At 44.5% G+C, this 25,729-nt stretch overlaps 2 protein-coding genes across 13 annotated transcripts in view; both read right to left on the bottom strand.

Annotated features, from left to right (window-relative positions):
• The window catches only part of YEATS2 (YEATS domain containing 2), a 104,346-nt gene extending 102,234 nt beyond the window's left edge, over window positions 1-2,112 (bottom strand). Inside the window, exon 1 of one of the 3 annotated variants that reach the window (XM_027861803.1) lies at window positions 2,095-2,112. The gene's annotated coding sequence lies outside the window, so the exon portion shown is untranslated. Of the gene's footprint in view, window positions 1-17; window positions 107-1,449; window positions 2,068-2,094 lie in introns of those variants that run through there. The other 2 variants (XM_027861801.1, XM_027861800.1) reach the window with 2 other exon arrangements.
• Window positions 2,113-6,489: 4,377 nt separating this feature from the next.
• The window catches only part of KLHL24 (kelch like family member 24), a 54,139-nt gene continuing 34,899 nt past the window's right edge, over window positions 6,490-25,729 (bottom strand). For all 10 annotated transcript variants that reach the window (XM_027861629.1, XM_027861626.1, XM_027861627.1 and 7 more), the window contains 2 exons: window positions 24,280-24,468; window positions 6,490-11,778 (listed from right to left, as the gene is read on the bottom strand). In XM_027861629.1, the coding sequence (XP_027717430.1) occupies window positions 11,578-11,778; window positions 24,280-24,468 (390 nt within the window). In that variant the 3' untranslated portion in view covers window positions 6,490-11,577. The remainder of the gene's footprint in view (window positions 11,779-24,279; window positions 24,469-25,729) is intronic.

Below are 25,729 nucleotides of genomic sequence, written 5' to 3'. Positions count from 1 at the left end.
CCACACGGGACACTTACGCTCCGACGAGTCTGGGGCCAGAAGCCTGCAGCCGGAGCCGGTAGACGCAGGGCGGGGAGCCTGCCTAGACCACGCCCCGCCACGAGGCCCCCCGCTCGGCGCGGCGCCCGACGGGAAACGGACTGCGCCGCTTGGCCCGGCCGGCCCGGCCCAGCCCGCTTCGGACGTCACGCACGCGGAGGGGCGCGCGCTCGGCGGCGGCGTCGGAGGCGCTCGCGCCCCCCAGGGGGCGGGGCCGGACCGGGAGGAGGTGCGAGGAGCGGGGGGGGGGATGGGCAGAGCTGGGAGAGTGTGAGCGAGAGCTGCGCCTGTCAGGGCCCGGTAGGGGGCACTGCAGCGCGAGTCCGGGACCCCTTTGGGGCCTAGGGACAATAGGCCCTCGTTTTGCATTGGAGGAAACTGAGGCCCAAAGTCCACACCAGCGTGCATCTTTTAAGCGCCTGCTGCATGCGGGGCGCGGCGCTCAGCCCCGTCCTCTAGGAGCTCACAGTACAATGCATGAAGCCTTTATTAAGCACCTACTGTGTGCCAGGCACCGTGCTTTGCTTTGCGCGAAGGATGCAAAGGAATCCTTCCCTCAAGGAGCCTGCAGTCCAGTAGCTGACAATAGCCCAGCAACTGCGCACAAACCAGATGCAGTCAGTGCAAAAGGGGGAGGGGGCATCAGCAAATGCAAGGTGGTGACCCCGGCGGATGGGAAAGGCCTCGAGCAGAAGGCGGGGCTTGCAGCGGGACCCTCTACTGCAACCCCTCTGCAGCATCCCTTCTGCCCCCTGGACCGTGTCCCCAAAGAGAGGGGCGCCAGGCCACCCAAAGGGACCCGAGTCTAGCCTCTGTTTCCTCCCAAGGGATTGGCCTCCGAAGCCTTTTCCCATTCTCCACGTCTAGTCTAAGCCCCCTCTTGTCTTTCATCTGCCTGTTAGAATGGAAGCTCCTTGAAGGCAAGGGCTGTTTCAGCTAAGTCTGGGGCTTAGCACGTCCCTGGCTCCTAGTACAAGCCTTAATAGATGCTTATTAACAGGCTGACTTCCTCCAAAGCTCCACCTGAAGCCTCTCCTGATGCCCTAGCTATCACATACATTGTATGTGATATAATTGTGTACAATGATACAATATATCACATTGGTCTTTGAATCCATAGTGCCTGGCACTGGGTGCCTGGAACACAGGAGGTGCATAATAAATGCTGGTTGATTGACTTTGCAAGGTCACAGAGTATCACAGCTTGAGGTCGGGGATTCCAAGGTTCAGTACAAGGAAGGCCTGGGCACCGTAAGACAGGACACACAGCCTAAGACAAGGTCAGCAGGGAAAAAGTAAAGCCGGCCAGTAAGGGTGGTCAGGGAGAACAGAAACAGGGCTGCAGGGGTTTCCTATAGAAGGAGGCAGCAAACCCCGGTAAAGACTGATGGATTTTTTGAGGGTTCTTACCTGGACCAAGGGTTGGGAGGAGGATTGAGGAGCCTCGCCCAGAGGCCTGGAGAATATCGAAGTCCTTACACATCAGAAGTGTCAGGGTCAGGATTCAAACCCAGCGGTAGATTTAGAGCTGGAAAGGATCTTAGAGACCGCCTAGTCCAAACCTCTCATTTTACATTTGTGGAAATGGGCTCCGAGAGGGCGCAAGGTCTTCCCCAGCAGGCACATGCAGTCAATAGCACAGATGGGGTTTGAATCCAGGTTCTGTGGTTCCAGGATCTGTCCACTGCCCTACTAGGGCTCACTCGGTGAATTACCCAATGCCCCAGTTGACAGATGTCCAGTTAGACCTCAGTTACTGGCACGCAGTCCAGAACCGTGGACCTGGACTCAGAACCAGCTTAACTGTGTGTTTAGCGATGGGCAAATCCAGTTCTTCATCCAGCTTAGTATCAGGGGCTTCCCTGGGCCTGTTGCTATCCCAGAACCCAGCCAGGAGGGCCAGAAGGCAGAAAGACCCACCATCACCATGGACTCTCCCTTGTTCCTTTCCCCCTTTGCCCACTATCAAGAACCCATCCTGTCTGCCTGCTTCAGTGGTTCACCTGGGAGCTGGGAGCCAACAGCTGTATCCCTTTGAGGGAGATGGAGACTTACCCTCTGCCTCTAGCCTGGTCCTCGAGGCCTTACTTTCTGCCCCACAGACTCCCAGCACTCACTTCCCTGCTTGCTGCTCTATGGCTGAACTTTGCTTTATGTCCTGGCTCTCCCCTCCCCACCCCCCACCCCCATCGGTATGTGAGCCACCCAATAGACAATGGAATTTTACTCTTGGGGCTGGGCCAAATGCATCAGAGTTGAGATCCAATAACTCTCCCTCTCCTCCTACTTCCTAAAATGTCAAACCTGCCAACCTCCAGATCCATTTAGCTTTTTCTATGCTCAGACTCCCAGAGCCCTCAGGCTTCCCAAAGCTACTCAGGTAAACACTAGCCTCCCCTCAAATTCCAAAAATACCTCTTCATTCTCTCCCCCTCTTCTCCTATCAAGACTTTCATTCCTTCAGTGCTGAAGCTGATAGGAAAGAAATCTGTGTAATAATTCATCCAGAAGTGTGAACAAACCAATAGGAGCATCCCTTTCCAAGTAGTGTTTTGTCCTTTGACCCAAATAAAAAGATAGTTTGTAAGATAGATAAAACATGTTTTTGCACAGGAAAACTTCTGAAAACCACTTGGCTAGTCTGGACTGGCCCATCCATATTCTAATGTGAGAACCTGGAAGGCCTCTGGTTAGAGAGGTGGGGGGACTGATCTGGGGGTGCTAAGCCTTGCAGGTTACCAGCTGCCTAGACATAAAGCCTCACTTAGCATCTCCATCCTGCTGAACTGTGTCTGATAACCAGCTGCCACCCAAGAGTCATAGAATAACATGCCTACAAAACACCCAGTTCTCCTACAGGGTAGCTTGGCTATGCAGCAGATGGAACCCAGCCATCTCAATACTCAAGAATAGTTCGGATGTGCCGTGGGGTCACTGCCCCATTTCCTCCTCCTCCTGTTATGGCCTGAAGATCACACCACTGTAGATCTCGCCTTCTCTCTCCAGTCCCTAAGAGCTAGCTGCACCTTTCACTCTAGACCACTCTTCCTTCGCCCATCCCACAGGCACCTTCTTAGCTTCTCCATGCGAGTCGAAATTCATCACTAAGAAAGTCCTGTTGCTTTTAATGTCAGTGGCTGGTCTGCCTCTTCTGTGAAAACCACCTAAGCCTCCAAAGCAGCCGCAACAGACTAGGACCCCTACAAACCACATCTTCCTCCCCAAGGTCGGGGAGCAAGGGGTCAGATGTGGCTTCTTAGGAAAACAGGTTCAGAGACAGTGCTGGAACGAACCTCCAACTCCCGCAAGGCCACAGCCTAGTACCTCTCAGGGGCTCTTAAGTGGCAGATGTGGGATTTGAAGTGAGATCCTCAGAATCCTGAGTCTTTCCACTGCACCATGTTGCCCCCCCTTATACGAGTCTGCTAACCTTAAGTGTCATGAGAATGCTGTCAACCTCAAATGCAATGAAATTGAAATTCTGTATATTTCAGTCTTGGAATGTCTGTTGAGATAGAAAGAAAAAAAAAGGTGACTGTCATAAAGACAGATGTAAATGGAAAGGTGTTGGTCGCCATGGAGTTGGAAAAAAAGAAATGGAAAAGTCAGATTTTTGACCCTGAACCTCAAGCAAAAGGGGAGGAAACTTACAGCCTCGAGGCCACGCATATACAGTCTTCTAGGTCCTTGGTTGCGGCCTTTTGGCCAAGTCCAAGTTTCACAGAACAAATCATTTTATTAAGGAGATTTGTTCTGTGAAGTTTGGATACAGCTAAAGGGCCAAACTTGAGAACCTAGAGGGTCCCTTGTGGCCTGGAGCCCACAGGGTGGGTTCCCCAGACCTGCTCTAGCATCCGCAGGGGCTCTGGGTGGCTGATACAAAGATCCAGGCCACCTGACACTTCAGTTCTCTCAGTGGAAAAAGGTGACTCACCGTCAACTTGGTGAATTCAGCTAGCCCGAATTCCAACCAACCCTCCTCTTCCTTTTCTGTGTTTGCCAAGGAGCCCTTTGGTCTTAATTTGGTTAAATAGGCTTCCTCCCCACTCCCCCAGGAAGAAAATGAGCCATGGAGTGACTCAGCAAGAACAGTTGGTCTACTTAGAAACGTTTTGGAGGATTTTGAGCTAGGGGTGACCCCACGTATCACAAAGGAGCAAACGGAGGCCCAGAGTAGAAATGGTCACAAATTAAGTACCAGCTGGGATTCAAACCAGGTCTCTTGACTCCAAATCCATTGCTCTTTTATTATACTATAGCTGAATAAATGAAAAAACATTTGTTATACAACACATCTTGGATAGCTAGGGAAGAAAGAGAGAAAGAGAAAGGAGAGAAGGAAGAAAGGGGAAAGAAAAAAGAAAAGACAAGGAAGGAAAGGAGGAAGGGAGGGAGGGAGGGAAGAGAGGAAGGAAGGGAAGGAAAGGAAGGAAAGAAAGAAGGAGAAGACAAACCCTGCTCTCAATTAGGGGAGACACAAAAAATGAATGGATGGCCAGGCCCCACAGTCCCTGCACTAGGTCAGATGACAGCCCTGGGTCTGGAGGATGTAGGCACAGGCTGGATGGTGAGGTCTGGTAGACCACCGAGGCAGTGGCAAGCCTGATCCACCATCTTCCTATAGGGAACAGAACTGGGGATTCAACGTCTCCTTGTAGTTTGGTTCTGAGCTGCTGGGAGCTGGGGAAGAAGAAAGGGCACAGAGAAAGCCCGGACAAGCAATTCCATCATTTATCCCTATTTGCTCAGTAATAATGTCTGTGCTTTGCACACATTGGGATCTTCAATTTTTGCTGAATTTGAATTTGCCTGTACTCAAATCATCCCTTTTATGTCCACAAATAACAGCTGGGCTCCCACACAGGCAACATTCTTTAAATTGGGGGGCTGCTTCTGCCTTGGGTTAACTGACCCTTGGCTGACCCTTTGACCAAGTCCCTTCAGCCCCAAATTCAACATGATTTGGCGTTGTTGACTCTTACTGGCAAAGGGGCCATCGTCTCTTTCGGATTTGCTTTTATTTTGCAGAATATCAAGCACAAACGTATCTGTTTTAGCAATATACATATTAATTGATTCTTCTGAGTCAGGAAGAGGGGTGGAGAGCGCAGAAATTACCCCCAAAATCAATCACTGCTTGACAAATTGCTTCCCAAAATACTTGACGTTTGAGGGAGACATCTCAAGAATGGGGTCAATGAAGCCAGAGCCTTTACTTACTTCACAAGGTTTGGACGCTTTCTCTGCAGAGCAGGGCACAGCCCACTACAACTTGTTATTTTTTTAATATCTTCTGATTTCAGTGTGATTTCATCCTGCTCATTTGATACTTTATTGATTTGATTGTTTTTGTTTTATTTTTCGGGTTAGGCAACTGGGACTGAGTGACTTGCCAACAGCTAGGAAACGTGTCCGAGAGTCCGAATTTGAACTCAGGTCCTGCTGACTCCAGGGCCAATGCTCTATCCACTGCGCCACCTAGCTGCCCCAGCCCATTACATCTTAGTCAGCTGACTGAGCACAGTCCCTAGTGATTCGTAAGCCTGTAATAAAAGGCCTGTTTCCTGCTTCTCTTAATAGATGGGAACAGATAGGTGGCATGGAGAGATTAGATTTGGAGCCAGAATGACTGGTTTCAAATCCAGACATAGTAAATGCCTGTGTGACCCTCGGCAAGTCCCTCAATTTTTTTCAACCTCCATTTCCTCATCAGTAAAATGGGAATAGAATTTTGCATCTACCTCACAGGGATGTTGGGGCTGGTCCGAAATGGTTCCTCAGGAGCCAATGCTCCAAACTTTTCCAGCTTAGCCAACCGTTTCAGCATTCAGGCTCAGCTAATACAGCAGGGTCACCTCTATAAACCTAGGGGAAGTTCCCTCCTGTTTCCCATTACACACATCAGGGGCATTTAGGTATCAGAAAAAAGGGATTGGAAAGGCATGATACACACAACCCATAATTTAACCCAGAACATTTAAATGATTGTAAGCTCCCAAGTTTAAAATACCAATTTTTCTTCCAGAATATTTTCTAAGAGTAAGCAAATTATGTAATTTCCCCAAACCATTCTCCTGTGCTTTCATATCTCATGTCTGCTCTGAATAGTTGTTTGTTCTAAATGTATGCTAAAGATGCAGTTAAATATTAAATTTAAACATGTAGGTTAGAGAAAGGACAAAGGATTACTTCACAAATAACCCATCACTCACAATGCATTTGGACACCACACCTGGTTTCAATGATCCAGTTTGTGAACCCTCCTCCCTCGACCCCAAAGGATCTGGTGTTAGAGGCTTTCCTGCAAGACAGTATAGTGTGGGCTATTCTAATCTTCCCTTTTCTAGACTTATCACAGAATCCATATTGTAAAGAACCTCAGAGGCCAGAGACCTTGGCCATCCGTTTATTCGATAGTTATTTCTAGTGAAGAAAAACTTACGGCAAACACAAGTTAAAAGATAAAATTTATTAGGTACATTACATTTTTTTGAATTTGAAGAAAACTTTGCAAGTACATTTAAATAGAACACAAGTACTGATGGGCTACAACAGAACCTTAAAGACACTGAAATACAAGGTCATCTTTGTCAACGTGGAGTCAACCTGGAGCTCTGAACTGACAACAGAAAAGGCCGTCACTGCTCCAGATGCCCGGCAAGGCTGCACTTGTGTCTAATTGGATAACTTGTTTTTTACCAGTTAACCCCTAAAAAAGGATTAGCTCAACTGTTTTTAATTTTCTGTAAATAAATTGAGAAAAATCAACAGTTTTTAAGAAAGAAGAAAAGAAAAACTCTGGTGAAAGGCGGTGCTAACGTACAGCGGGATGGCAAAAAGAAAATTAGTGGATGTAATTTCTTGATATGCAAGGATAACCTCTACGTATTTCAAATGAAGTTTATCAGGTCAGGAGGCTATCTGAGTGTCGTAATAAGCACCTTGGTCTGAAGATAGAAGAGAAATAACCACCCATGACATTCTGCCAAGTAATTGTTACAGCACTACTTCATACACAATTGAAGGAATCCCTGGGACTAAGATGCAACCAACTAAAACTATGGAAAATGCAGGATACGAAGGGAAATCAATCATAAGCCTCAGGCCACAGCTGCAAAGAAATAAATTATCATCATTTAAAGTGTTCTCATCTTCTCCCATCTTGCCTAGCATTCACCACACAAAATTAAAATGTGGGGAACCTCGTTTGCACTACAGGAAACAAATATGACATTTACCTAAAGCGATAATTCTGTAGCTTGCGAGTATAGTTATTTGGGTTTGGAAAAAAACCTAGGAAACATTAGGCACATCCAGCAAATTCAGGCACAATTCTCTCTGAAACACAAAAATTCAATTCAAACAGACATTTATTAAGCGCCTACTATGTGCAAGGCACTGTGCTAGGTGTTGGGGACACATAGACATGAAAATGACAAAGTCCCTGCCCTCGTGGGGCTTACAGTCTCTTTGGAACAAGAATGCAAAATAAGTTACTACACACTTGTGACCGTCATCTTCATCATCTATCACTCTGATCATCCTGAGCACTAGAGTATCTAGGTAATCACACAAAATGGAAAACATTCATACCAAAAAAAAAAAATCCCCGCACTTCAAAATATTGTCTAAAGTATGATGAAAAAAAGATAAGCTATTCTCCTAGTTTTTTGGAATTATTGATGGATTCACACTCTCCTGGCTCATGTGGTCTCTGGCACCTAGCATTCCAAAGTAACATAGTTCAGTTAGTCCAAACTGCTGTCTTTGGGCCAAACTGCCCCTATGTTAATTACAGTACCTACTAAATTCATTTATTTAACTAAAAGACTAATGAGGTGAGTGAACATGAACTTGGTTTCCAACGACTTGGCTTAAAATATTTTTAAACTAACATGTTCCTAAAGGCTAACAGAGATTGAGCAATGTTAACTCCTGGTAAAGATGCAACTGGCTCCTTGCCTTTGCACAAAGGCTGACCTAAGGCAGCCTTGAACAGACATCCAAGAGTCTTGTTAGAATGAACAGACAGCAGATTATCTTCCCCTTCAAGAAAACTGTCTGAGGTCAAAGATGCCTCTTGAACAGAGGAGCCTCGAGATGCTTCCTTACACACACCCCACACCATTCAGCCTCTACTTTTCTCATGAGTTAGTACAAAACAAAAACATGGGCCCAGTCCTTAGCCTGGGCCCTCACAGCAAATTTTTATTGCCTATTGTCATTTCCAGACAATATAAAAAACCTGGTATGCAGACGGCCAAAAGTAAAAGAACTTTTGTCATCATTTCCTGAGTTTCACTGGGCACTTGACAGTCGAACTAGATGGGGGAACTAGACGGTGATCGCTAGTAAAATAGAATGCACCAGTCAAGAAAGCATTTTCTTTCTTTTAAGAGGAAAGAATGAATGATAAGCCACTATCAAGGTGAAGCCGCTTTTCCCAATCTGCCTCAAAGCCTAGAATTACAACTTTCTGAGAGTAACTAACTAGTGACAGAAGCCCAAATTTGAAGAAAAGGGAACAAATTAATTTCCTCCCCAAGTATTTTTCTTTCTTGAAAACAAAGTAAAAAAAAAAAACCCTCCAAATTCTTGTGACATATCTGAATTTTTAAACTTTTCCAGGCTTCTGGAGATCCAAAAGGCTGCCACTCTATGCCCATTCAAAGGGGAACAGGGGATTCCTGAAAATGGAGAAGGAGCCATCAGTGGTGCCAGGCAGTCAGACACCCTCAACAAGGGCTAATGGTTCTCTTTAGTGGGACAAAGCCCAGAAGTGTCTCTGCCGCTGTAACACCAAGAGAAGAGAGCCTAGCATTTAAAGGGTCTTTTCTCTACTGATACAGAAAACAAATTCACTGGATTCCTTCCTCCCCTAGTGTAGCACAACTGAATAAGCAGAACACAGCACTCACTCACTCTGATCATTCCTCCTCTTGACTGATTTGACCTTGCAGATGTAAACCTCAAAGTGGCTCTTTGTTATAAAGATGGTCATGACCTTCCTTTCACATGTACATGGAAGATAATTTCAAACTTGCCCTTGGCAAGTAAAAAAATGCTCTAAGAGGTACATGAATTCTCTTCCATTTTATTTAACTGGGGTCCACACAAAATTCTCCTGCCTTTAACCATGACAGATGGCTAAGAATGATTCTTCATGTACAAGCGTGTGTGTGTGTGTGTGTGTGTGTGTGTGTCCCCACATGAACAACAGACATGAAACCCTTTAACAGCACAATGACAGCATGAATGCAATTTCTGCTATTAACCTAAGTGGCACTTTGAATGTCTACACCAAATAGGGGGCAATTCTCCATAGCTGATTGGTTTCACTGAGGATGACCCATAATTCTAGGACATTTCAAAGAATTAGTTGGGTACCTCTAGCTCAAAAATAACAACTTCATCTAAATTCACTGGGATAAAAAAAACACCAATTCTTGGTGGTCTTTTAGTTGCTAGTTGGAAGTTTCAGGCATTGATCAAGGAGAAAGAAATCACATACTGGGAGGAGCTTGAACCTCTACCTGTAAGATGCACATCTTGTTCCTTAGAATGTCTCGAGTCGGCACACAGAAAGGTTTAAAAATGAATGCACAATAACAAAACCCAAGTAAACAGGTTATACGTAAAAGACAAAGAAGCTAGACCACATAAGTCATTTATCTGGAGAAAAACATTTCTGTATCAAGTGCCTTTATTTACAGATGGGCACCAATTTACAAATACACATAACAATGCAAATGAATCCCTGTATTGCTACCTTGGATAATATTATGTACAAAAGAAATTATACAGCAGTTTAGTACAAGCACAAATTCTTTGCTATGATGAGGGTACATTTATCCCCTAATTTCGACTTAAATGTTTCCTGTTTAAACTCTGGCTAAGAGACTGTTTCACACTTAATTTTTCTAATGTTCCTGGGTGCCTTTTTCAAAGCCTCTTGTGATCTGAGAAGCATCCTAGAGATTTCCAGGGAAGGGTCTCTTTGTTTGGTTGGTCTTTGCTCTAATACATTTGCAGGATTTCCTTTGCATAGCAAGAAGATGCACAGGATTCAGTTTCTAGCTAAGTATGAAAGAGCAGGTAGTGGAAAGCAAATGTTTGCACCCTCCTAAAATAAGTGAAACAGTCCTGCATTCTATGCTTCCTGATAATAGCTCTATGGGTAGCATGGATGGAACATAGCTCCATAGCATTTCAAGTTTGTGGAGCTATGTTACATTGACATAGAAATAAAAAAGAATCACTTGTAACGAGATCCTTAGATGTGCCCCAGAAATGTAATGCAACCACCTCTCCTTCAATGAAAGCTAGTGGGAGATTAATGAAGAAGTGCTGGAGAACGGACCTGGTTTTGGGGGAAGATGACATTTCTGACTGGTGGTGGGTAGAAAGGATACATAAAGATGACACTGACCTTTAAATCAAGGTGAAAGGTCCTCATTTTTTTTTTTTTATAAATTCATTATGAAAACATGACCCACTGTCATGGGTGGTCCCTGAATGTGAATTCTAAAAAGAGGCTTTCCCCTTCACGGGAGTGGCAATACTTTGAAGCTAGTGAAGATTCCACTGAGATCCCTGGACTCCCCCATCCAGAAGCTGGATCCCCACCAAATGAAGGCACCCATTTGTGAGATGAAAGCAGTTCTTGACCACGTGGGCCCCATTCAGGGAAATGAGCAGCTTCTCTGGCTTCCAGGGTCTCTCCCAGGGCTAGAAACAGTTAGTCCAACCCAAGAGCCACTTACTAGGCCTCTCCTTGATGTGAGGCTATTTTCCTTTCAAGGGTTTCATACTCTCCAAACCAATTGGCTTGTGTTTTCTGGCCTTCAGGGATTACTCCTATGAGTCTCCCCAAATTACCTTTTTCAAAAGAGAGCAGTATTTGATCACAATCGCCATGGCGATGCATCTCAGGCATTTATCAAACTGAACCAATCACCAAACTTTCATCCATAAGAGAAAAATTCCATTAATAAAACTTTTCATTTTAAAACCTACTTTCTTGTGATGTAAGTTTTTTTTTTTTTTGAAAGAAAGGTTTAAGCATCGAGTGAGCCAATGTAGCCAAGCTGAACAAGGAAGCCCTAGCTAGCTTCCTCTAGAATGAATGTCACAACTAGGCACACACAGTCTAGGGAGAACAGACTTACAAGGCAGAGACTATTCACAAACAGTGCACAGCTGTGCAGGAAGGTGGGCAGCACGTGCCACAGTCTACACAGCCCTACCCACACCTATAAAGGTCACCTCCCCCGACGGCCTCAATGGGACAAGAGCGGAAGCAACATCAGATCATTATTACCACCAGTCAGAAAGAGTCCTAACAGCTAGTAAGGCTTTGGACATTTTACTATTTACAATTTGGAGACGGGCACTGGCCCAGGTCAGGGAGGCACAGGAACTCTCTTGTTTGCATATAACATGTAAAAACCAAAAACCAAAAACCTCGAGGGTCTGTTTGGGGCCCTTAGAAACATTTCCATTTGTGGTGAAAGTGACGGCGGCGGCAGCTTCTCAGCTTTACAGTTTAAAGCACTTCTCGTTGTATCTGTGAATAGTCACGCAGCCATGATAGGACACTGGCCGCGGCATGGCGGCCACCCCAGTGATAATACTAGTGGCAGGATCGTAACATAGAATCGTGTCTGTTGCTTCTCCATTTTCTCGTCTTCCACCCAGGATATAGATTTTGCCATTACACACAGACATACCGCAGTTTTCCTGTTTAATCAAGTATGTGAAGAAAAAAATTAATTATTTGAGTAGTTGGAGCTGGAAGCAGAAGTATGCCATAAATAATAACAATAATGAGTACTTGTACAGTAATTTCAGGTTTGCAAAGCACTCTACAATTACCCGCTCATTCTCCTGAGAACTTAAGTGCTGTTATTATTATCCCCATTTTACAAATAAGGAAACTGAAGGCAAAAGAAGTTAAGTGAGCACCTAGGCTCATACAGCTAGTAAGCAAATGAGGCTGGATTTGAACTCAGGTCTTTCTGACACTGGGCCCATCACTCTGTGCACTCTGGCCCCTCTGAGCCATCACTGTGCTACATGATTACTAAATACCTGATAAAAACGCTATGATCTATGGCAATTCTCTAATAGATGTTTATAATATGCAATTCACATATATATATATATATATATAATGGATAATATACAACATATAATTTGTTTGTGTTCCAAACAAGGTTTAAAAGTTAAGTTGCTACATTTTAGTCTCAAAGATTAAGCTGAACTTTAATCAATATAGCTTCTGGATGTATAAAAAGGAAGTGGCACTATATTATAGAATCTACTGGAGAGACATACTCATTAGCAAACCAGATTTCTATTCCTGAGCAAGACAATTAAAATTACTATACGACACTGGACAAGTTATTACTTTATCGGCACAAATTTAAGGCTATCACTTTCTTCCTCAAAAGAGGTTAACTGTCTATTTAAAATATTAAAAAGAAAAATGACTTGTAAATGAATTCGGATCATTACATCGTAGTCTACATGGCCAATTTCATTATATGATGAAATTGCTAAATTTATATATAGTAAATGCCAAATGCCAGCTAGATCATGATGGAAAGGAGTTCACTGTAACATGCTTTTCCTTCTTGTGACTTCCAGTCTGTAAAAACTGTAGATGAGGACAAGCAGCTAACTCTATAGCAAATAAACAAGCAAAAAAGAAATGCTCTGAGAGAGAAGGAAAAGAAGGAGGCATCCAGAGAAGCCCTTCGCCCTTATTAAAGTCTTTCTTCCTTTAAGCTTTTGGACTTCTGGCAAGCTATATTACCGTGGTGTCTTTAGGCAGTTTAGGGGTGTGTGTGTGTGTGTGTGTGTGTGTGTGTATGCGTGAACGTGAGAACTAACATTTATACAGCACTTATTATGCACAAGGCACTGTGCTAAGTGCTTAAAATATTATTGCATTGGATTCTCAACAACTCTGGGAGATAGGTGCTATTATAACCCCCTTTTACAGCTATGGAAACTGAGGCAGACAGTGATTAAGTGACTTACCCAGTTAGACAATGTCTAAGGTTGGATTTAAATTCAAATCTTCCTGAGGCCCTGTATTCTATATCTGGTACCACGTAGTGACCTCTACATACAAGTAAATCGTGTGTGTGTGTATATATGTGAGTACACACATGCATGCATATATACACGTACATACACAGATACATGTATTTGGTGGGAACAGCTGTGACATTTAACACAGTGAAAGCAAGGCCAGAGGCCCTGGAAGGGGACACACTGCTTTGTGACCCCAAGCCTACAGGTTCACCGTTCATCATTACCAAGATGGCCCGAGAGTGGCCAGGAGGCCAGTGTGGGATGAACTCCCCCAAGATGCCCTCTCTGTCACGCTGTGGGTGGGCTGGGACATCCAAGAGGCTTTAGAAGAATCGTTTCAGCTGGATTTCATATTCCTCACAAAGAGATTTTACTTGAGTGGCCATCTTTCTTGGTTTCAGTTTCCTAACTAAGAATCTGGGTGCTAATAAGTGTTCCCTGTAGGCCTAAGATTCTGAGGATCAGTGACATAAAGACTCAGTGGTCTAGGCCCCTCAGAAGAAAAGAACTAGAATCCAATCAAGCTGTTTAAAGTGCCTCATTCTTCCTTGATTTACCCAAATTATGCCACTGCTTATTACCTTTTCATGTTACAGAGCTATGAGGAATTATCTTTTATCAAGCAAAGGCATTTAGTAATTATACTTTATCCCATAAGACTAATTAAAATCATAGCCTACCATCTACCTCAACATTCTATAGAAAGATTTTCAGGGTTCAAAGTACATACTTTTGAAGGCCTTAAATCACTGGTACCCTAAGATACAGTTTAAAGAGTCTGTGAAATAAGATGGTACCACCCCTCTTTCTCCCACTGTCTGAAATAATTCATCTTCCTTTAAAGTGCCTACATTAGCTTTTAGACCCAAGAAATTTACCCACAACGGCCCCTTACTATTATCACCGTGTTGGTGTGAACATTTGACTAGAATACAAATTAAAAGTTGTTTTCAACCTAAGACAAACCATTGTTACTGGACACATTTGCCACATGGGGGGTAGGGAGGGAGTGAGAAGGCCCTATGTGAAAGAGAGGAAGAAGCCTGGTGGTTGGGTGTAGCCAAGAAAATCTGGGTTAGAGGAAGGACTGGTGGAAGAGGGGTGCCAAGGAGGCCGCGGGGCTGAGCAAGGAGAGCCTATGGGGAATGCCAGGGGAGGGAGCAGGGCTCAGTGGGCTTAGAGTAATCACACTACAGTGAAGGTTTCAAGAAGTAGAGTGGGGATGAGGAGCAGGGTAGGTCCTCTACACATGACTTCTGACCCAACCACTGGGCCAAGGCTATCCAGGGTGTGCCTGTGTACAGTGAGCCTCCAAATCACTTTCAGGTCATTAGAACTCAAGGTGTTGGGGAACACCAACTTCCATAACAAGAAAACGACAGAAACTGAAAGCTGTGCATCATCACAGCCACACTGGGGCCCAAGAAGAGCCCTAAGAAGGCGGCCCTGCCTCTGTTACCAGCAGAGGATGGTGGCCGAGGAGCATAGGGCGCATCATCAGAGATCACGTTCTCAGAGACCCCAGTTATTTTTGCTGAATGCTCTGGGCTGTCAGGGATGGCTCAGGGTTGGGGGTGGGGGGGGGAGAAGGAGAAGGGAGGATACATTAGCAATATAAATAATGTAAAAACAAAGATAACAATAAAAGTGTATTGCAAAAATAATAACCAGTTCTTCAGCAAAAAAAAATTAGTCTTAAAAATACAGGCACCATATCCAACTTATATCCGGGCAGTCTATGTAAGTCTGGTGCCCAGCACCTAGAGTTTCCCCCCCAAAGCAATAAGGATGGAGAGGGGGGGAGAAAGGGGGGTAGGAAGGAAAGCAGGAAAGGAAGGAGGAAGGGAGTGAGGAAAGGAGGGAGGAAGGAAGGAGGGGAGAGAAGGAGGAAGGGAGGGAGGGAGGAAAGAGAGGAAGGAGAGGAAAGTAGGAAGGAGAGGGAGGAAGGAAGAAAGGAAGGGGAGAGAGAGAGAGAAAGACAGAAAGAGAGAGAGAGAGAGGGAGGGAGGGAGGGAGGAGAGGGAGGAAAAGGGCTTCTTTGAAGGGGTGAGTCCTTGACCTCCAGGCTATGTGTATTTTTATCTAAGAAAGGGCAGGACTTTTTAATAAAACCCTAGAGAAACAGTCATAACCATATTGACATTCACAGTGTTTTAAGGTTTACAGAGCAATTTACCTTCCTTCTTATTTGAGCTCCCCAACCACACTAAGACAGGCACAGTGGAACTTCTTTTTCCTCACTCGGGGTGGGGGGAGGTAATAAAGTATTATTTCTCCCATTTTAGAGAAAAAGGAACTGAGGTTTAGAGAGGTGACATTACAATATTACTTGTGTTCAAAGACATGTACATAATAATGGCTGAAGGGAAGAGACAAACCCAGGTCTGTCCTGACTCCAAATCCGGTGCCGGAAAAGCAAGTTACAAGTTAATGCCCATGTTTTGGCTGATTTTAAGTAGTATATTTTATCCAGATGGTAAGAAGTACAAACAGAGTTTGGTTAAGTTCTCATGCATGGAAAAAATCTAGTGGACAAGACAGGAGATGCAGACTGAATAATAAAAAGGATTGAGGACATGGTTAAGAATGCTAATTAACAGAAGTCAAATGGAGGGGTCTCCAGAAAAGGGCTTTTAGGCTCTATCACTGGCCCTTGACTACTGAATATTTCTACCAATGACTTGCACAAAACCACAGATGGAAAGGATAGCTAATGCACTGGACAACGAAATTGGGAAATGAAGGTATCACAGGCTAGAATGTGAAGCTAAGCTGAAATTTAATAGGAAAAAAATGAGCTGCACTTGAGTTCCCCCAACAAATACTAGTACAGTGCCAGGGAAAGATGGCTAAAAGTTATTTCGTGGAAAAAAGTGTGAGGGACAGACCTGGTGGTGAGCAAGCTCCATGAGTCAGTGCAGTGACGGGACAATCCAATTAGCTGCATGACCCAGAGGGCAGCAGCCACAGGACTGAGAGCCATTTCACATTTTCATCCTTTTTATGGGCTGCAATTAAATGAAAATAGTCCCTTTTGGCATCAACTACAGAGATGCCTGTGGTCCTCCCAGGGCATGCACTTGGGATGTGATGGAAAGGTTCTGGAAGCTGGTCAACCTTGACATTACTCACTTGAGTCGCCCGTGGAAAGGAAAAAGGTGCCAGCACCAAAAGGAACTGAGAAAGCCTTACAGAGGCTGGCTAAGACCTCAGGGGTAGGAGGGGGCATCTCTGCTGACTGACGGGGGGTGGGGGGTATTCCATAGGAGAATGGCAAATCTGGGAGGCAAACAGCTGGCCAACATGTTTTGTGAGAATAAGGTTTGGATTCAACCTCTATTCAGTCACCAAAGTGATTTCCCTAAAACATAAGGTCCACCATGTCACGTCCTACTCAATAAAGCCCCATGACTCCCTCTGACCTCCAAGAACAAACACAAAAATCCTCGGCTTGGCAGAAAGCCCTTCATAACCCGGCCCCCTTCTACTTTTTCAGGCTCCTTACGCCCCACTCCCCAATACATGCCCTTGGACCCAGTGGCACCGGCCTCCTGGCTGTTCCACCAGCAAGGCCTGAGCTCCATCTCGAGCTCTGGCATTCTGTCTGGCCGTCCCCCATGCCCCGGAAGCTCTTCTTCCTCTACTCTACCTTCTGACCTCTCTGGCTTCCTTTAAGTCCCAACTAAAATCTCCCCTTCTACAAGAAGCCTTCCCAATCTCTCTCCACTGCAGTGCCTTCCCTCTGTAATTGTTTACCAGTTTATCCTATAGAGAGCTTGTTTGTACCTGTGTTTCCTTGTTGTCTCCCTCATTAGATTGTGAGCTCCTTGAGGGCAGGGCCCATCTTTTGCTTCTTTTTGTATCCCCGGTGTTTAGCACAGTGCCTGGCACTCAGTAGGTACCTGATGAATTCTTACTGACTGCCAGAAAAGATGGGCTCTTGCCAAGAGACAACACATGCTTGACAAAACTCAGTAAGAACAGATTTGTGCTGAGTCTTACAAATCTCACCAAGAAGGAGGTGAGGCTTGTCCCTTGCCTGCCCACACAGATCTGCCAAAGTCAAGCACGGCAGCAGAGAGAAGGCCCCGTAAATCGCAGGAGACAACATTCAAGGAGAGAGTCAGCGAGAGAATTCAGATCCTATACGTGAACAGACAAGAAGCGCAGCATAAAAAGGTAAATTAGAAATCCTAATGCAAGGAGGACCCTGCGACATTGTCCATAACTGGAGAAAGGCTTTGGACAGGATAATCGTTATGTTAGACCTGATTCTAAACAAAAAGGAGAAACTTGTTCCTGAAGAAGAAACAGGAAGCACAGAGGCAAGTGATCGTTTTGTGATGAGAGAGGAGTCCCAGGGAAAACCGGATATTAAGCCTAGATATTAGGAGGAGAAATTTCAAAGAATTAAGAGAAAGCCTAAGTAGGACTATTCTTCAAACAGACTATTTTTCAGGGAAAGCGCTGCTAAAAAATGATGCTCTGAAAGCAAAAAAGGGAAGTAAATCATTCTGATGAGCTGGAAAAGGGCCTAATACGATTGTGCAGAAAGCTTATCAAGCAATGCAAATTTGGAAAGAACCCATACAGAGGCTGGAAGCAAGGGCAAGTGTTAAGGGATAAATCTGGGCCTATAAGAAGGATCACGTCTAACATAAGCTGAAGCAGAAGCTGAATGCCAACTATACCACAGAAGGGAGCTCCTTAGTTACGTGAGGAGAAGAGCATAAAAGAAGGGATTGGCTGCGACTTGGCGGGAGATAGCCACAAGGCCTAAGTGGCCGGAAGAGTCTCGGGGGTAGGTATCATTGCCCTGGCGGGAGGTCATCAATGGCCAGGGCTCATCTCCTCCTCCTTGCTGCAGCATTACACACAATATCATTCCTTATGAGACTCTCAGCCACTGCACCTCCAGAGCCCACAGCTCTCCTCTTCAAGAAAAGCAAGCCTTATCTCTTTTTCTTAGCTCCAAACATTCAGGGGTCCTTCCAGGTGAATAGAAGATAGAGCATCAGGTTTAGGGTTGGGAAGACCTGACTTCAGATCTGGCCCCAGAGGCTTACTAGCTGTGTGACCCTGGGCAAATCATTTCATCTCAGCCTGCTTCAGTTTCCTCAACTGTAAAATGAGAAAAATAACAACACTTCTCTCCCAGGATGGCTGCAAGGATCAAATGAGATAATCTACGTAAAGTACTTAGCACAGGGTGTAAACGAATAAATGAAAAAGGATTTTTATTACTCCTAGGGCTCTGGGGCATGCGCTAGTGGCAAGGAAGGTGGGCCCTTTTCTGAAGAGAGTGCCCTCCAATGACGGATGATGGGGCCTGGGCCCAATCTTTCACTCTCCAACCTCCTGACACAGGTCAAGATTACCTTCCGCCATCTGACACCCTTTTTCTTCTGGTCCTCCTCTCTTCTGTTTTTGCTACCGAAATCCTCCTGGATCCCCTTCCCTTTCCATCCATGAGCTTCTCCTCTGCACACAGGGAGCAGTCACACCCTCACTCCTCTGCCTGCTGTCCTCCTGACTCTCCAGAGTCTCCCTTCCAGGCCACGAAATCCTCCTCCCTGGAATCTCAGGCCCCCTGGACTTCCTCCACGGCAGGGGCCCTCTCCTTCTGTGGCCTCTCTGATTGGCTGGTTCCTCCCAGAACCTCTGATTTAAGGGGGACACCAACAGTAGCCACGCCTGGATTCCTCTCCAGATTGCACTCCTACCTCTGGATTTTCTCCACCACGCCCCTGTGCCTGGTGCCTTCATTCTGTCCTGCACTCCGACCTCCATCCTCCACCCCAAATCTCTTTCATGCGTTGTCTTTTCCCCTTAGAATAGAAGCTCCTTGTGTGAAGGAACTGTCTTTCTTTCTGCTTTGTAGCCCCAGAGCCTGGCACAGAACCTGACACATAGTAGTCTCATCAGTCAGTAAACATTTATTAAGCAACTACTATGTGCTAGGCACTGTGATAAGTGCTAGGGACACAAAAGGAGACAAAGAGAAAGTCCTCACCCTCAAGAAGCTTACAATCTAACAGGCTGGAGACAACAAGCAAACAAATATATACAAACAGGATAAACAGAAAATAATCAATCAGGAGAGGGAAAGCACTGGAATTAAGAGGCCTTGGGGAAGGCTTCCTATAGAAAGTGGGATTTTAGTGGGGCCTTAAAGAAAGCCAGAAAGGTGGAATTGAGGAAGAAGAGCATCCCAGGCAGGGGAGTCAGAGAGAATGGCCAGCGGGGAGAGATGGAGGGTCTGGTTCATGGAACAGCCAGGAGATCAATGTCAATGGAATGTCAAAGAATACGTGCTGGGGAGTGGGGGGGGGCTAGGTTATGAAGGGCTTTGCATGCCAAACACAGCATTTTGTATTTGATTCTGGAGGCAACAGAGAGTCACTGGAGTTTACTGAGCAAGGGGTGACATGACTGGACTTGTCTTTGGGCAAATCCCTTTAGTGGCTGAATGGAGGATGGACTGGAGGGAGGAGGGACTAGAGGCAGGCACAGCCACCAGCAGGTGACGGGGGTCTGCATTCAGGGTAGAACAATGTGAGAGAAGAGAAGGGGGTATTAGAGAAATGCTGAAGAGATGACATTGAACAGCCCTGGCAACAGCTTGCACCTGGGGCACGAGGAAGAATGAAGGCTCCAGAGTGGCTCCTAGGCTGGGAGGCTGAAGACTGGGAGGATGGTGTCGTCCTCCACAGTGACAGTGAAGGTAGGAGGGGGAGGGTTTAGGGGAAAGAGAACGAATTCTGTTTTGGATTTCATGAGTTTAAGATGTCTACTGGTCAGCCTGCTAGAGAAGCCTGAAAGGCAGCTAGAAATGTGAGAGTGGAGATCAACAGAGACTGGGAAGAGACAGGGAGATCTGAGAAATATCAGCAGAGATGGTAATTAGAGCCAGGGAAGCTGATGAGATCACCAAGTAAAGCAGTGCAGAGGGAAGAGAGAAAAGGGCCCAGGAAAGATCTGATGGAGCCCAATGGTTAGAGGGTGTGATCTAAGGGAAGATCCAGCAAAGCAAACAGAAGGAGTCGTCAGAGAGGCAGGAGGAGAACTAGGAAAGTCTGGAGCCACAGGCCTAGAGATGCTTTTGTTGTTCAGTCATGTCTGACTCTGTGACTGCCACAGACCACAGCACGTCTAAAGGGCTTGTTTTTTATGTCTTTTTTTTTTAAAGCGTTTGAATACTGTCCATGGGTTTTCTCGGCAAAGATACTGGAACGGTTTGCCATTTCCTTTTTCAGTTTTATGTAGGTTAAGTGATTTGCTCAAGGTTGCACAGCCAGTAAATGTCTGAGGTCACATTTGAACTCAGGTCCTCTTGACTCCAGGCCCAGGGCTCTGTGCAACTGTACCACCTAGCAGCCCTAAAGAGAAGCTTAATAAATGCTTTAATAATAAACTCTTTAACTCATGATGGAAAATGCTATCCACATCCAGAGAAAGAATTATGGAGTCTGAATGTAGAGTAAAGAATACTATTTTCACTTTTTTTGGTGGCTTTTCCTTTTTGTTCTTTTTCTTCTTTCACAACACAACTAATGTGGAAATACGATTAATATGATTATACATGTATAACCTATATCAGATCGCTTACCGTCTTGAGAAGTGAGGATGAGAGGGAGGGAGAAAAAATTTGTAACTCCAAATCTTATAAAAATCTTATAAAAAATGAATGTTGAAAACTATCTTTACATGTAATAGGAAAAAAATAAAACCCTATTTATCAAAAATAAATAAAAACAAGCTTTTAAAAAATGCTTATTGACTGCCTCATTTGGCCATAGCAGAAACAGACATTACCTATTCAATGCTGGGCACCACAAAATTTCCCCTACTGCATGAAAGTGAGATCCGGAAGTTTTGCTGTTCTTGGTTGCAGCTCCCACAGAGAAAATGCTGCTGCAAAATCAAAGTAGCTGACATTTCTACAGAGCCCTGAAGTTTTATAAAAGCATCTGCCTCATAACCCCTCGTGGAACCTCAGGAGGTCAAATCCAACAATCCAAGTCAGACCCAAACCCAGGCTTCCTGATCCCAAAACTAGGCCTTTCTTCATGATACCAAAACATTTTTCAAGCCCTAGAATATGGCAGAGCCTACAAGAACCAGTAATAATCAACAACCACACAAGAAAAATCACAATGAGGAATGTCTACTGTCCAGGTTTTGGTAATTAATACAGATGCCTAGAGAAACTGCAGAATCCCTAAACACACATATCCTGGATAGACACTATATGAATGATGACCTAGGCCTAGGGATAAATAAGAGAAATAAGTTAAATTGCTTTTGAAAAAAGGAGATTTTTTTTTTTAGGCAATTGGGGTTAAATGACTTGTCCACGGTCACACAGCTAGTACGTATCAAGTGTTTGGTCTAAGGCCGGATTTGAACTGAGGTCCTCCTGACTTCAGGGCCGGTGCTCTAGCTGCCCCCTGGAGTAGATATTTTTAATAACTCTAGCTTCTCCATGAAACATACACCCGTTTTTAATACTCCCTTCCCATGATACTATATAGCTCTGAGTCAAAGACTACTAGAATCCTTGAAAAATTAAAGTTGTAAGTCCTCCAAAGGGCAATGAGGAGCAAAAGGGAGAGGGCACAGCATATTACCAGTTAAAAACTGGGCAAGAGAGATTGTAGAAAGGATGCCAAGAGAAAAATGGTTAACCAGAAAGGAAGTGTGCTGGTCTACCAGAAGAGGGGATGAAAGTATCCATGTAACTGTCTTGACTCTGGTGTATACATTTCAAAGTTCCTAAGCAGTTTGAAACTTTGATCAGAAACACCATCACTTCATTAAAGATCCATTTTTCCCTTGTAAAATTATTCTGAGTCTTGCAGGGTAAGTTATCCTTGGTTACAAGACTTAAATTTTTGGGAAACTGTATTCCAAGACTTTCTTTCCTAGACAGTGGCTGCTGCCAAGACTTGTGTGATTCCGACTATGGATCTGATGCATTGATTCCTTCTGATGGCTTACAGTATCCTTCTTTGATATGGAAGCTCTGGATTTTGGCTATGACACTCACGAGTTTTCAATATGGATTTCTTTCCGGAGATAACTGGAGGATTCTGTTTTCACTTTGCCCTCTGGTTCTAATAGATTTGAGAAGTTTTCATTTAAGATTTCTTAAGATAGGTATGTAGGTTTTCTGGGTTTTGGGGAGGCACAGAGTTGGAGGGAAGTCTAATCATTTTTAAATGAGTTGTCCTCAACTTATTTCCTAGGTTAGCTGTTTTTGGTAATAGTAATAATAATAGTTAATATTTTACAGTGGTTACTATGTGCCTGACACTATGCTGAGTGCTTTACAATTATTATCCCATATGATCCTCAAAACAACCCTTAGAAGTAGGTGCTGTCATGATCCACATTTTACAGATGAGGAAACTGAGGGGAGACAGTGATTTAGTGACTTGCCCAGGGTCACATAGCTAGGAAGTGTCTGAAGTTGGATTTGAACTCAGGTCTTTCTGATTCCAGGCCTGGAGTTCTATCCACTGCACCTCTTTGCTGCTAGTAGGTATACTGGGAAATATTTTGAACATAATTCAAATTTTGAGTTTGTTTCTGCACAATCTCCTTCTCAAGAAATACCAAGATAACTCATAAAACTGTCCTGCTTCATAACAACTCACAAGCTGTCACTGTTCTGATGCCCACTTCTACAAGCAAACTTTAAGGTTTTATCATAGCAAAATGGCCTATTTTTGGTATAACTTGGTGCAGAAGAAGCTGAGAGTGGAGAAGGGTTGGTCCACATCATCTGCTCCGTCCTGTATCCCCTTCAGCCAGGACCTCTAGTCCAAGGGCCAGAGTTGGCCTGTCCAGCCCCAGGTCAAGCCAGGCAACTGCCCAAGGCTAAGGAGGGGCCACTTTCTATTGGAGTATGACTGTATTTCTTCAACTATTTAACAGGCATGAACCGGTTTTTTAAAATTTATATATTTTTATACATAGTATTATTATATTTTATATATATTTTTACATATTATTTATAATAAACTGCTAGTATTAAGTTCCTACCTTTTTTAATGGGTCACCGATGCAATTTTTCAGTGTTGTTGCCCTAAGCTCATTTCTCCCAAAGTTCTGTGGTTTTTACTGCATGATTTTACATAACTTGGCGCTTTCTGGAACTCCAATGAGTTACAATGGAGCTGCCTGTGCTATTATGTTCCCTTAAGTTTCTCTTCTTAAAGGGCATCATTCCTGATTCATTCAGCTGTTCCCCACAGGACAGGGTCCCCCCTCCTCCCTCCACTCTGCTTCCAAACCAGTCCAAGGGTGACAGGGGATTCCCGATGAGGACATGGGAGACCCCTACAGCTCCCTGGCACTTAACAATGTTAGCACTGCCAATTACAACCCCCATGTCTTTTTCACAGACACCCCAAAGAGAAACATGTGAGAGCAGATGTCTTAGGAAAGAATTTGGAAGAAAGGCACATTCTGGAATCAAGATGAGGAAGAAGAACCAGCAAATGAGGTGTGGGACAAACGGTCAGAAAGGAAAGAAGTACACGAGTATTATCAGGCCACAAGTCTGGGGGAGAATGAGTTTCAAGAAGGGGTAGCAGAAATCAGAGGCATGAGAAGGATATCTGGCAGTAAGAGCACAGCGAGAGGTGGGATGGCAGCCCTGGGGAGGGAGGGCAAGAGCTTGGTTGCTGCTGGGTTTGTTTTTAAAGAGAGGGGAAACCTAAGCATGCTTGTGTTCAGAAGAAAAGGAACCAAAACAAAAAGGAAGATGCTTGAGTTCAAAGAGGATGCGGTGGGAATTGATGGAGCAGGCGTTCCTGACCTGGGGACTACAGACCCTGAAAGGGTAAGTTATTTCCCCTGGGGTTCTGGCTACCACCGAAGGGGTCCAGGGCCCCAAATGGACAGAGACCCTTCGGGATAGGGCAAGGGTCCCAGAGGAGCAAAGGGCAAAAGGGAATGGCATCAGAGCAAGGGCTCAATCATGGCACTTGGTACCTCTAGTCGAGAGGAAAAGGAAGTGAGCACACTTCTCCAATCAGAAAGGCTGAAGGAGTTCCAGCAGACCTGCTTGTAGGAGGCTCTGCTCTGCAGTGCGCAGTCAATGGTGTATTCCATGTACTAATAAGTTCTTACCTGACGGCTGAATGTGTTCTGTACATGCATCCAATAATCTTCAACTGGGTCATAACAGTAGATGGTCTTGGTGAGCCCACCAGCGACATAGATCAGGTTATTTAAGGACACAGCTGTTATGCATCTCTTGGCAATCGGGATCGTGGCACGAAGTAACCAAGAGTTAGTTTCAGGGTCATAAGACTGAACCTGGAAAGGTATGGAAACACATTTAATTAGGTCCCTGAGCCCCAGATTTAAAAAAAAAAAAAAAAAAAAGCTTTCATAAGAAGCACTCACAGATATGAACTCTTGGCTTCTTTAACAAGAAAAGAAAATTTCAGAGAGTCACATAGTTTAAGACATCTGAATAATATACTATTTGTCCATCTGGAATGAAATGTCAGAACTTACTTAAAAGCATACCAAGATTTTTGAGACACCCTGTATATACAGTCTCTCAGGATAATACTGAAGATTACCAATTAGAAATGCTGCCAGAGAGTTGTACAGAACTGATTCGCTGTCACACATTCCTTTTTCTTTGTAAATAGAAATGCTCATTTTGTGTGTGTATGTATGTGTGTGTGTGTGTGTGTGTGTGTGTGTGTGAGAACAACAGTAAGACCTGTCACATGTATTGTAATGTATAATTTTTTCACAAAATTAGCATTTGAAAATCTTTCAAAACCAGTTTTCTTAAGAAACTATAAGACACTCAACTTTCAAATCTGCCACTATTCAGAAAAACCCTGCTTTCTAGAGATCGCTAAAGGCAGACAGCAGTTTTGTCCAGGTCAGACGACTACGATGCCTAGATGAACAATGTTGACTCTACTACAGTTATATTGTATTCAACTAACAATTCTTTCCTCCAAAGTGGCAGTTCCCATAAATATCATTTGGCTCTTGCTCAACCTGACTGCTGACAGATACTTTCTGCCAGGAGAAGCACGTAGTTTTCCAAAGTATCCGGTTACTCGTCCAAGTTTCTTTTGCCGTTTCTTCCCCTTCTAAAATTCCTTGGAGTACTTACTCTACAGGGTATTTGCTCCCTTGTCTGCAAACCATACGGCTCTGTTAAACAGCCAACCTGTTTCTTGAAGACAGATTTTGGATTTTGTGAGCGCTACAGAAAAACTCCAGTAACATTTTTTAAAAGGATATTTGCATAGCCCCACGCCAAAAAGTCTGACCAAGTTGTGACTAGCAAACTGTTGGAGATGGAAGGGAAAACACTTATCCCCCCCTCCTCCAAGTTATGTTGGAGGAATCCTCTGGGCAGAATTTAAGGAACAGGACATGGATAAGAGGTACACAGCAAGCCAAAGACAGGAAGGGTTACGTTGAAACCACAGACCCGTCGCAGTCACCAAGCTAATTACTGGCTCATTTTAGAAAGGAGTAATTCCATTAACAGAATACCAGACAATATTAAAAATGTTTCCTGTTAAGAATTTAGTTGATAATC

The sequence above is a fragment of the Vombatus ursinus genome, unplaced genomic scaffold (assembly GCF_900497805.2).
Source record: "Vombatus ursinus unplaced genomic scaffold, bare-nosed wombat genome assembly UNPS02014768.1, whole genome shotgun sequence".
NCBI classification, from domain to species: domain Eukaryota; kingdom Metazoa; phylum Chordata; class Mammalia; order Diprotodontia; family Vombatidae; genus Vombatus; species Vombatus ursinus.
Note: the sequence above shows the minus strand (reverse complement) of the source record. Positions and strands in the feature narration are given on the sequence as shown.